The following is an 11,695-nucleotide window of genomic DNA, read 5'->3' on the forward strand; positions in this document are numbered from 1 at the left end:
TGCGTGTGTGTGTGTGTGTGTGTGTGTGTGTGTGTGTGTGTGTGTGGGTGTGTGTGTGTGTGTGTGTGTGTGTGTGTGTGTGTGTGTGTGTGTGTGTGTGTGTGTGCATGTGCGCATGCATGTGTGTGTGCGTGCGTGTGTGCGTCACTCAAATGCACGTGATGCAGACCTTTGTCCCTGGTGGTCCTCTCATCCCTGGCAATCCCATGAGCCCTGCATCCCCCTTCTCTCCCTGGAACAACATATCATATCATCATGGTTGATATTGCATGCTAAAGCATATTACGGTATCACACAGCAAAGTAAAACACAATACAAATTGCATGACTAAACATATATCACACATTTTGACTCATTCAACTGGCTGCATGTATGCCTCTACCAGCCTCCCCTGGAATATACAGTAAGTGAAGTAACTCACTTTGGTCCCCTCAGAACCGGACCATCCAGCTGGTCCCTGTCTCCCTGGGAGGCCCGGAGGTCCAGTCCGACCCTACAGGAACACATGAATGAATACTACAGCCCAATCAGGACATGCCTCCATCTAGAATATCTTCTTGTCCTGGTATCCATTCATCGTAGAGGACATGACAACACTCTACACAGGCAAAAGCAATGTGGTGGACATCTATCTATATCAAGCTGTTCTGCCTCTCAGCATACAGTACCCAGTAGAACATAGAACCCAGAAAACAGTAGAACCCAGAAAAACCTGTTATGCAATCATTCAAATCATGAAACCTCTTCAAACCCTCTTAGCGAATAGACTATCTGACCGAATTGCGGTCGAGCCGGCGGTTGTTTAGATCTCAGCCATTAAACAGCAGACTGTGGGGACATGAGGGGCCAGCGCTTTAGAGTGATTAAGCATAGAGCACCAAAGCACTCAGGGAGATTGGAGTGCAGAACTGTGCAGGGGCAGATAGGCAAGATCAGCAGGAGAGAAGACTGGAGATCATGGAGCTGAGCCAAGTGGCAGGGGCACTGCAGAGGACGCTAACTCGCTACAGTAAGACAGAGGTAGAGTGGAGAGATGCTAACGCTAATGCAGTATGACCCGTGCCACGCTGAGCTACTGGAACACATCTACTCTACTGTAACCCAATAAAGCTGTCTCACCAGTAAACTACCTAACACCTAAGACATAGAGAGGAAGAGGGGCAGCTACAAAGAGAGACAGAGAGAGAGAGAGAGAGAGAGAGAGAGAGAGAGAGAGAGAGAGAGGGGGGGGTGGGCATGGGGGGGTGTAGCTGTACTGATAACATTATACCAAGGACAACCTTGCTGGAGTGAGGGAATGAGAAGAGTGTCTCACCTTTGACCCCGGCCGTCCAATCTCTCCCTGGAGAAGAAACGACAAGACACAGAGCTTAGCCATTCCAACTCAAGGACACACACACAAACACACACACACACACACACACACACACACACACACACACACACACACACACACACACAGACAGATGGCGTTAATAGCATTAGAGGTCAAACAACACATTCAGTCTCTCTCTCTCTCTCTCTCTCTATCACACACACACATACACACACAGACACAAACAGACACACACACACACACACACACACAAACACACACATTTAGAGTTACCTTGTCTCCCTTTGGCCCTCTAATTCCTGGAATTCCACTTTGACCCTGAATAAACAGGTATGGGACAGAATGATACACAGCTCACACACTTATTTCCATTACAGTCTGTTCTGGGTCGGAGCTCTTGCAGAGAAGGTACACACACTGATACAGTTAGTGGGCCTACCTGGCAACGATTCAACCAGTAAGTCTACCACTCATTACACTTTATGGGAGCACAAATTATTTCCTGTACACTGAATGGGTATCATTATGTGTGTGTGTGTGTGTGTGTGTGTGTGTGTGTGTGTGTGTGTGTGTGTGTGTGTTTTAATGTAGGTGTTGTTACCTGAGGCAGGTAGGCCTGGGGGTCCAGGGTGTGTGTGTGTGTGTGTGTGTGTGTGTGTGTGTGTGTGTGTGTGTGTGTGTGTGTGTGTGTGTGTGTGTGTGTGTGTGTGTGGGTATGTGTGTGATTTGGAGATCTCACCTCAGGACCAGGGGGTCCAGGGGGGCCGGGGGGTCCAGGGATTATAGGCTGATGTTTACACCTCTGCTCCTTCTCTCCTCCTCCTCCTGCTCCCTCAAGTATGTTGAGGTCATCCTTCAAAACACAAACATAAGCCATCTTACAATTTGTGTGTGTGTGTATGTGTATGTGTATGTGTATGTGTATGTGTATGTGTGTGTGAGTGTGCGTGTGCGTGTGTGCGTGTGTGTGTGTGTGTGTGTGTTTCTGTGTGTGTGTGTGTGTGTTTGTGTTTGTGTGTGATTGATGGAAACTAGGTCTGGTAGTAACTAGAACACGATAACTGGCAACAAGAAAGCTCAAAGTTTTGCTGTGTGTGTGTGTGTGTGTGTGTGTGTGTGTGTGTGTGTGTGTGTGTTTTAACACTTACCGGAATCCCTCGCTTCCAGAGGTCGGGAGGGGGAGGGAACAGTGGCGGTGGAGGTGGGGACAGGAGACAGCAGGGGTCAAATCTCAATGGCTCATCCAGAGACGTGAGGACTGACAGGAACACGCAGAATCGATCGGTAACAGCCAATTAAGATGACATAAGATGGTGAAAGGCCGTTTGCGTGTGTGTGTGTGTGTGTGTGTGTGTGTGTGTGTGTGTCTGTGTGCGTGTGTGTGGGTGTGTGTGTGGGTGCGTGAGTTTGTGTGTGTGTGTGTGTGTGTGTGTGTGTGTGTGTGTGTGGGTGCGTGTGTGAGTTTGTGTGTGTGTGTGAGTGTGTGTGTGTGTGTGTGTGTGTGTGTGTGTGTGTGTGTGTGTGTGTGCGTGTGTGAGCTTGTGTGTGTGAGTGTGTGTGTGTGTCCTGTGTTATGTAACACACACAGGTGCACTGATCTTACCTGAGTGAGCTGAGACGATGCTGTCCATGTAATGATGGGAGAAGGCCCATGCACAGCATAGGAGAAGCTGAAGGGAGAGTCCAAGTCTGACCAGACCCATGCTGCTGGTTCACTCTATATCCCCAAACACTGACAAAATACACTGGAGTAAGACTCACCCACCATCACTCACACACTCCCTCTGTTTCTGTCACCTTTTCACTAACTCCTCCCTTGTGCTTCATCTTCCTCTACTTTCCTCAGACCTCTTTTCTTACTCATCCACATCCACCCCTATTCTCTCTCTCTGTCAGCGCCGTTTTATCCAGGTATGCTTGTTCGAGTTCCATACGATCTCGCTCTCTGCAGCAGATGCAGACACAGCTGTAATTACAGCCGCGCACTAACACCCCTTCAGCTGCGCCCGTGCGCCAAAATTAGACCCCTCTCTCTCTCTTACTACGACGTAAAGAAAACAAAACAGGTTTATTCAGACAGAAATTGATTTAAGTCTGTTGAATCTGTTCTGTTCATCTTTAAGGCACTGTTGATTCATTTAGTCACGTGTAACTATAAAGCCTATTTTATTGCTATTGTTTTAACCTCGTCATTCCTTTTCTTCACTACAAATATTTTGTCACAAGATCCCGTGTTCGCCAACGTGCGTACTTCCAGAAGGATGCAGCACCGATGCAGAATAGAATAGCATGTTTAGTTTTATGATCTCTAATGACATGATGTTCTAGTCCTGCTTCATTAGCTTACACTAATTTATTTTCTCGAAATTATTGATTGAGCGCTGAGCCGCTTTGAGGGTGTCAAAATCATCATGGATGGATTTTACGCAATCATGGGTCCAGTTACCTTTAAGGTGATCGAATATTCCTTCGACTCCTGATAACTGTGGACAAGCTGACTGGCTTCACGAAACGTCTGGTGAATACTTCCTCTCCTCTCTCCTTTGCCAGTTACCGTGGGCTTACAGTAGCCTACCCTACGCCTCGAATCACTGTCGATCAATCACATCCACTTATCGATTCGTTGCAGTTTCTTCCAGGGTCAAAACAGCAATTACGGGAAGGACCCCTCCTGTGGCTCGCCAGTCGCGCTATTACAGTGTGGTGCAAGGAGTCGACACCAACACAGTACAGTTTGAATCAAACGAACGCAGGACTACATACAACAGCGACAAGTGTATGCCATGACATAAAGTTAGCAATATTTAGATGGGGATGTTTAGATGCCTCATAATGCTGCTGGAACACAGATAATTGAGGCTGCAGAAGTGTGTGTGTGTGTGTGCTTGCAAAATATTATTGTCTTTATAAGTCCATGTTAGCCCTCTGCTTCCAATTCAATGCTGCTCTCTGTTGGTTATCGTTCGTTGCTACAATATTCGGAGTGAATTCTTCCTAGCCTAGCCTACTGCTTTTGCTAATAGTGCCTTATAACCAATGCGTATAACCCACTACTGCATAAACTGTACATCTCTGAAAGAAAGAAAAATAAACGAGAATCACACTAGCAAATAATCATCTAAGGACAATTCACTCAAGTGAAAAATGAATTTTAAATACAAAGTAAACTTTACAGTGTCTTATAACCAATGCGTATAACCCACTAATGCATAAACTGTACATCTCTGAAAGAAAGAAAAATAAACGAGAATCACACTAGCAAATAATCATCTAAGGACAATTCACTCAAGTGAAAAATGAATTTTAAATACAAAGTAAACTTTACAGTGTAAACTATAGTTGACATGTAGTGTTAAAGCACTCATTTGATCAAAGGTGACAACAATATTCTCTCTCAATGCCTTCTCACCAAGCCTAGCTAAGACACAGAAAATAATAGATTATATTAAAGATGATGGTAAAAGTATGTTTTGGGTTTAGGTTTGAGGGGGCACAAGACTGTCTGATGAGGTTTACAATGAAAACATGATTTGATATTTGATAGCTTGTACATATTTATCTCAAAAGTATCTTATAGAAAATGTAACTTGTATGTGAAAGTGACTGAGAAAGATTGCTGCTTTTATCAAAATCTGAGCACAAAATGCTTGTGAATGCTCTGGAACATTCCTAAGTTGTGCTGCAGCAGACCCAAGCCATAATTAAAAACACAAGTACTTACACAAGCTTGGCTTGAAAATGGCAGCTAAATGGCAAGCATGAACGTATAAAAGGGGAATACAAATGGTTTACTGTAACGCTAAGGCAAGTATAAAAGTACAACAAATATTCAAGAAGACAAATAAATATGACAGGAGTAGAGAACCCTCTCTGTATGACTGAGCCCCTCCGGGGTGTGTACATCCATAGTTTGTACATAGTCCTCCAGGCAAGGGAGTGTGTCTTTAAGACAAGAGTACATGCTTGTTGAGGGCGTGTTTAAGTATGTAGCTGAGTCTGTCTGCAGAGAATGTAAAACAGTTTGTGGGGCATTTTTAAGGTGTGAATGTAAAACATTGTATTTCTGCGTGTGTGTGTGTGTGTGTGTGTGGTGTGTGTGTGTGTGTGTGTGTGTGTGTGTGTGTGTGTGTGTGTGTGTGTGTGTGTGTGTGTGTGTGTGTGTGTGTGTGTGTGTGCACCCCTAGGAGGTGGCATCCTTTAAATAGGCCACTAGGTCCTGCCTCTCCTTCTTCTTCCTGATCCCAGAGAAGATCATCTTGGTTCCTGGGATGTACTTCTTAGGGTTCATCAAATACTGCATCAGAGTCTCCTCCTCCCAGATTATACCTAAACAGAGGACAGACATTTAACAACAAAAGAGGAGAGAGAGAGAGAGAGAGAGAGAGAAAGGGAAATGCCTATCTTTAATGCCTGTCCAGACCTGCAGCTCTGAAAGCCAGGCTTATAGACACAGCACTGGAAATGCACTCTATGTTTATGACCTCTATGCACTCTATGTTTATCACAGACAGACAGACACACACACACACACACCCTTATGACACATACCTTTACTAATGTTGGCCTGTGTGTATGAAAACCCAGGTGACTGTCCTGTCTTCCTGCCGAACAGACCCCAGAGGTTAGGTCCCACCTTGTGTCGTCCCCCCTCATCCACTGTGTGACACTGGGAACACTTCTGGACAAACACCTTCTTCCCCTTCTTTACATCCCCCATTACGATCGGTTCTCTAATGGTAAAAGAGAAAACACCTCACCTTTCATCATGCCATCAAGGTGCTCCAAGGTGCACCTTGTTGACTTTGTCAGGTGAATGACAAGCCTATTGTAGTTCATGTACATTTACAACACGGAGAAGCTATATGATGTCTGTGCAATTTAATGTTATAAACTGTCATTCACCGATTGAGAGATTCAGAGATCATTACCTCTACTGTCACATCAATCGCCACATGAATTAGTATTTTTTTTCTATTTAAAATGTTTAATCTCTTTACATTTTCCATTTGATAGCTGATATCAAACATATCAGACATCATGTTGATAGTATGGGTGCAAGGCACAGTTTAGATATGTTCGAAGTGTCGTCTCCCATCAGTGACGTCCCATGCCATGGGGTTGGTTTGTCTCGGACACTTGCGCGTACCGCACCAGGTATTGGCGACCACTCTGTGTTCTCAGGAGAGTCCTTGGTGGTTAACGACCATCCACTAATAACAACATTGTCAACATGCTATTTGAAAACTTTGTAAACGAAGCTAGACAGTGGATATAGTGAGCTGTACCGACAGACAGTAATACATACGGTTGACATGCTTCCGGATTCATTTATTTGGTGTGCTAACTGCAAAATGATTAAGCTAACCGAACACTATTTTACATCAGATAATGTATATCTAGCCTTTACTGAACCGCACTCTCAAAATGTGTTGAAAGCAACATTAATAATAAAGCAGAGGGAAGATTAACTCTGACAGTGTTTTTGTTTGTTTTTGAGGAGTACAAACTCTTAATAGATAATAATGTATCTATAGATATCTCTATTTGTTATTCATCAATAACATAAATAGTGTATAAGCAAGCAAAAGGCAGAAACTTACCTAGAAAGATATGAAACTGTCGTATTCTTAGGTAGGCTACACCTTTTCTAGGAAGCAATGGTTTTGGAAGAAAATTCGCGTAAACTAATGCCCCCTTTTTTAAACGTCACCCGAGAACTCGTCCGGATTGGACACCAGACCTGTCAGAGAAAACATTCTCCAATTTTAAGAAGGTGAAGTTATGATTCACCGTGCGCGAAAAAAAACACTTTCACATGAAACCAGTGCAAGCTATGCAGATCACACCTGCCCTTCCCAGGTTTACCGAATGTATCCTATATCACAAAAAATATGTCAAATCTAAAACTACAACAACAACAACAACAACAACAACAACAACAACAACAAATAGGAATTAATAAAAGCGGAGAATGACGGAGGTTGCTGTAAGAAGATGTTTATTTGTTTAACAGCAAAATACATTTTTGCAAATGTTGTTTGTTTCATGCATCGTCAAAGTCTTGTTTGATGTATTTGTGAATTAAGCAGTAACCTCACAGTTATAGAGACGGTGGGTTTGTTGTGTCTGTGTTCATGCTTGTGTAGGTGTGTGTGATTGAGTGTAATTTCGTACACCATTCAGTTGTGAAAGTGGAAAGAGTTAAAGCCATAGAAGGAGTGCCTTCTTCCAGTATGGTGGTTGTCACGGAGATCTGAAGGCGCACCCCTCAGGGTGTGGTGAAATTGCTTATGGGCGTTGTATCTGGAGAATGAGTCCTGGAGATCCAACAGAACCGACTGTGAGCGGAACAGCCCCCCTCCACTGCCCCTTTCACACCCTGAACCCCCCTGATGGTACCCCTCCTCAAACTCCTCCAGGGCATTGACACGGGGGTGAATGCAGGAGAAGCTCCTCGGGACACCCACATCACTCATTGGCACCCTGGGGCATTCTCCAGTAAGACTCTCCAGGACATCCATACCACCCAGGGACCCTGGCTGCGTCATCTTCCCCAGGTTGAGTGATTGTGTCCTGGGTATGAGGGTGTGTCTGATGGGGGTATGGCTTGGATGGTCTAGGTCTATCAAGTTGGACCTCTGGCTCTGACACCCACAGTAGCCCTCCTTGGCACCGCAGGTCTCACAGCAGAACTGTACATGCCGGTGCAGGGTGTCACAGTGGCCCATTACTTCTCCTTCCCCCTCCTCTATCTCACCTATGCTTGACTGATCCGGAATTTGGAACTTTTCAGGTTCACATTCCCTACTATATTTATCAGTGTGATAACCACGGTCACTGTTGTCATGGTTGCTGCTACGGTGGTAGTGGTCAGAACACAGATGAAGACGGTCATGGTTGGCATGTTGGTTTTCAGGGTCATTGTCTGGGCGGTTGCTGGGTTCGTTACCTCGGTCATAACTGGGTTGGTATTGGGTGTTAGAGTAGCTGCTCCTTAGTGTCCGTCGGTTCTGCTGGATCCGGGCCTTGCGTCCAGTCGGGGGCCGCGGGGGGACCGGGATGGAGTAGGATCGTTCTCTCTGGGACAAACAAACAATCACTCAGACACATGGAGATGAAAGTACTGGCTAGTATATAAACCATAAGAACTAAAGACCATGGACACACTTTCAAGTCACTGCCCTTTTTCCACCCTGGTCCACGTAAAGCCTTTTGTAATGTGGTTTTGTAACTACCCACATAAACAAAACAATGTTTCCAGCTACTGTACTGCCCAGTCTCAATCTTGATCCTGTAAGCATTGACTACAACCCACCTAGCATTTTGGAAACACCGGTCTGTCAGTGTGTTCTCAAATATCCTACCAGCTGTATCCTGTGGGGTGTGTGTTCTCCGACAGTGGTCTCTATGGTTTTCTCATGAAGGTCGTCTAGCTGTAGGGGGTTGGCAGGCCCACTACCTGACACACACCACAGTAAACAAAGAGTGTGTGTGTGTGTGTGTGTGTGTGTGTGTGTGTGTGTGTGTGTGTGTGTGTGTGCCTCACAGCGGGGACTTTATCATAGTTGCCCCGTTGGGTGTAGCTGCCATAGGGGGCGCTGTTCCCTCCGAGATGTGAATTACAGTCACAGTGTGTGTGTGTGTGTGTGTGTGTGTGTGTGTATGTGTGTGTCTTTACCTGTATAGTTGAGCTGGTAAGAGGTGAGCCAGTGTGTCCTCTCCAGGTTGCGGAGCATGTTCGAGGTGCGCTCACACAGAGTGGATTCCCAACCTCTCAGAGTAGCATTGGGACATGTAGTCTTCGGGAGCAATGGGTAGAACACCTGCCTCTCACTGCTCACTGTCTTAGGGAACTGGATACAAAACACTTTTTAAATTATTTCATTTATTATTGAAGTGAAAAGAAACCTTATATGAAATGTGTTTGTGTCAACGGACTACAAAAGCTTAGGTTAGTGAAGTTTATCACAAGGTTCTATCAGAGCTGTTGTGTTTGTGACCTGGTAGAAGCCGTGTTGCCCCGGCCACAGCAGAGCCTTCCTCTGGGTTACCATGGGAACATTTAACACCTCGTGTCTGAAAGGAGCACCTGTGAATAAGGAATGAGAATTCTATACTAACAGGTCTCTCCTCTTCCTTTCTTTTTCTTGCTCTCTTTTCAGTCTCTCTTTTCAAAATAATGAACTCTCTCTCTTTCTCTGTCTCCTACCCTTGGTCTTGGTCAGAACGGTCATGTCATGGGCACAGGCTGGTATGAGGGGGTTTAGGGGTCTCCTTGTCCCTGCCCTCACCCCTGTATCTGGGTCGTCTGGAGATCGGAAGGTTGGGAACATGGCATAGCGAGAGATATGGGACTGGTATGGGTGCTCCCTGGGGACTGGGACCCTGATCTGCTTCTTACTGGGAAAGAGACACATACCAAAGAACGCCACAGAGGTGTAGACCAAATATTGTGGATTTTGGGTTATTAGTCACTAACTGAAACAAAGTTAGCAAAAAGCAAAGTTTTTGCTTTTGAAGTAAGTGTTCACTTACCCAATTTTGATTTCAGTTGGTTTAGGAACACTGAAAAGGAACAGAAATGTCAGATAAACCATTGTTTAGTTCATTTAAAAGGTCGATAATGCCACGAATGAAAACAATTACTGGTAGCCATGATAGGACCCATTTTACTATATATTTCAATGAAATGTGCATATAGAAATGCATAACAGAATGCATGAACAATGTTTTCAGAAAACAAACAAAGAGTTGGTAACATGACCAACCACATAGTTTCTGCTGCCATCTAGTGCTATATTAGTGTACTGTCTCCACGACTCTGGTACTGAATCCCTGATCCATAATCAACACAGAGTCACTTATTTATCTAAAAGGATAGGATTGGTGAATGCAAAGTGGTAACTAGTGGTAACTACACCACCTAGCCCTTTGGTTGTCTAGGTGTAGTTTCAACTATATTGCATACCTGCATCTAATCCTTTCAGATCGAGAAGCGCCTAGTGATAAAGGACTTGCGGATGTATTCATAAAGGGCAGATGTGAAATATAATTTGTGCCGGTGTACTTACAGCTCATCATTGATGCGAACATGGCTTCTTCTCAAAGTGGTGATGTCATAAAATTGTGGGATGACCACACACCTTTGAACATACATACATATATTTTTCAACTGTTGGGACAACATGCCGTTACAATCTTGCTTTGAATCCTAGCTGAAACATTAGATTTTTTTTGCTGTTGTTTGATTGATTGTGTTTGATAATGCAGTTTATTGATTGATTGATTGACTGATTGCAGGTAGTTATCATGTGATCATAAGTCATTCATGTTAATTGATTGTGGGTAGCTATCATGTTTGAGTACTCAGGTCGGACGTTTCCTCCGTAGCCGTAGTGGAAGTGTCCCTTTACGAGCGCCGTTTGCTGCAATATATTCTGGGACCAGGAAACTGGGGTGTGTCTTACTCCGCCCTGCCGAGGACTCCTCAGCCTGGATAGAGGGAGCCTAGGAAGTGCACACTTCATCAGAGACCACATCATGAATTCTCACTATGTCGACGAAGTATGATTCAGTAGAGACAGTTGCAGTGCACTCATTGTTGTAAGACATACCTCATCATTAAATGCATTAGTCTTCAGTTTCCTATGCAGTTGCTTTAGTTATAGTTTTACAAATTACCTAACCCTTAACTAACCCTAACCCTAACCACCCACCAGTGGATGCAGCCTGTTATTCATGGGATGAATTTTGAAATGTTTATAAGGAATGTTTGTTTGGATTTTTGATGGATTACAAAACTAGTCTTTGGAAACCAGGGACCTAATGACACTAGCTTGTTTACATAACTTTACCTTGGTAATGACACAGGGGTCGCGTCAATGTTTGGGTGGTCTACCCTGGTGAATGGGTGTCTGTGGGGTACAGCAGGGGTCCCATGGGGCGAGGTGGAGCTGGGGACGAGGGTGGACCCCTCTTGTTGGAGGTACCGGAAGAAGGGTAGGTAGTCCCCCTCTGGGAGGTTTCGTAGGTGAGTGTGGTCGTGAGACAGATAGGAAAGAGGAGGGGTGTAGGAGAGAGGAGGGGGGTGGGATGGGGTGCATTTGTGCCCCAGGCTGACAAAGCCATCCTGGATTACTGTGCTGCCCATGGTAACAGTCCCTATCTGAAAACCAAATGAACAGCCTCCCAGTTTACAACATGTTGAACATTACTCTATGAATGATCAAGTGAAAAACATTCGCTTCCATTCCATAACCATGAGTTGCTAAGTAAATTTACCTCAAAATAAAATAAAAAGTATACCCTACGCTCTTAGAAAAAAAGGGTTCTTCTGCTATCCTGGTAGGAGAACCCTTT

The 11,695-nt window shown here is 44.7% G+C and overlaps 3 protein-coding genes across 5 annotated transcripts in view; all 3 read right to left on the reverse strand.

The window, feature by feature from the left end:
- Window positions 1–3,039, reverse strand: part of LOC310812590 (uncharacterized protein) — a gene marked incomplete at its 5' end in the record, with an annotated part of 7,168 nt that extends 4,129 nt beyond the window's left edge. Inside the window, 7 exons of the mRNA XM_083681213.1 lie at window positions 170–232; window positions 422–493; window positions 1,316–1,342; window positions 1,610–1,654; window positions 2,076–2,189; window positions 2,485–2,594; window positions 2,940–3,039. Of these exons, the coding sequence (XP_083537339.1) occupies window positions 170–232; window positions 422–493; window positions 1,316–1,342; window positions 1,610–1,654; window positions 2,076–2,189; window positions 2,485–2,594; window positions 2,940–3,039 (531 nt within the window). The remainder of the gene's footprint in view (window positions 1–169; window positions 233–421; window positions 494–1,315; window positions 1,343–1,609; window positions 1,655–2,075; window positions 2,190–2,484; window positions 2,595–2,939) is intronic.
- Window positions 3,040–4,469: 1,430 nt separating this feature from the next.
- On the reverse strand, window positions 4,470–7,016 carry LOC310811664 (cytochrome c iso-1/iso-2-like). 3 transcript variants are annotated; one of them, XM_083679900.1, is made up of 3 exons: window positions 6,937–7,016; window positions 5,885–6,066; window positions 4,470–5,662 (listed from the first exon to the last, which is right to left on the reverse strand). In XM_083679900.1, exons 2-3 carry the CDS (start codon window positions 6,051–6,053, stop codon window positions 5,517–5,519), a joined length of 315 nt encoding a protein of 104 aa, XP_083536026.1. In that variant the 5' UTR covers window positions 6,054–6,066; window positions 6,937–7,016; the 3' UTR covers window positions 4,470–5,516. The 3 variants fall into 3 exon arrangements, with proteins under 3 accessions (XP_083536026.1, XP_083536028.1, XP_083536027.1); XM_083679902.1 differs by having other exon boundaries at window positions 5,885–6,524; window positions 6,937–7,006; XM_083679901.1 differs by lacking the exon at window positions 6,937–7,016 and having other exon boundaries at window positions 5,885–6,902.
- A 499-nt stretch (window positions 7,017–7,515) lies between these two features.
- LOC310812591 (sperm-associated microtubule inner protein 4-like) lies at window positions 7,516–11,486 on the reverse strand (the record flags this gene model as incomplete). Its single annotated transcript, XM_083681214.1, has 6 exons — window positions 7,516–8,415; window positions 8,701–8,795; window positions 9,015–9,189; window positions 9,337–9,425; window positions 9,546–9,736; window positions 11,191–11,486. 6 exons carry the CDS (start codon window positions 11,484–11,486, stop codon window positions 7,516–7,518), a joined length of 1,746 nt encoding a protein of 581 aa, XP_083537340.1.
- Window positions 11,487–11,695: the final 209 nt, after the last annotated feature.

The sequence above is a fragment of the Argentina silus genome, assembly GCF_951799395.1.
Source record: "Argentina silus genome assembly, chromosome: 11".
Taxonomy (NCBI): domain Eukaryota; kingdom Metazoa; phylum Chordata; class Actinopteri; order Argentiniformes; family Argentinidae; genus Argentina; species Argentina silus.

What these genes read in the sequence shown, in the direction of transcription:
- LOC310811664 (XM_083679900.1), bottom strand. Translation starts at nt 6,053, where the DNA reads ATGGGGGATGTAAAGAAGGGGAAGAAGGTGTTTGTCCAGAAGTGTTCC. An exon ending in ACAGGCCAACATTAGTAAAG is followed by an intron (nt 5,663 to 5,884) that starts GTATGTGTCATA and finishes TCCTCTGTTTAG; the next exon opens with GTATAATCTGGGAGGAGGAG.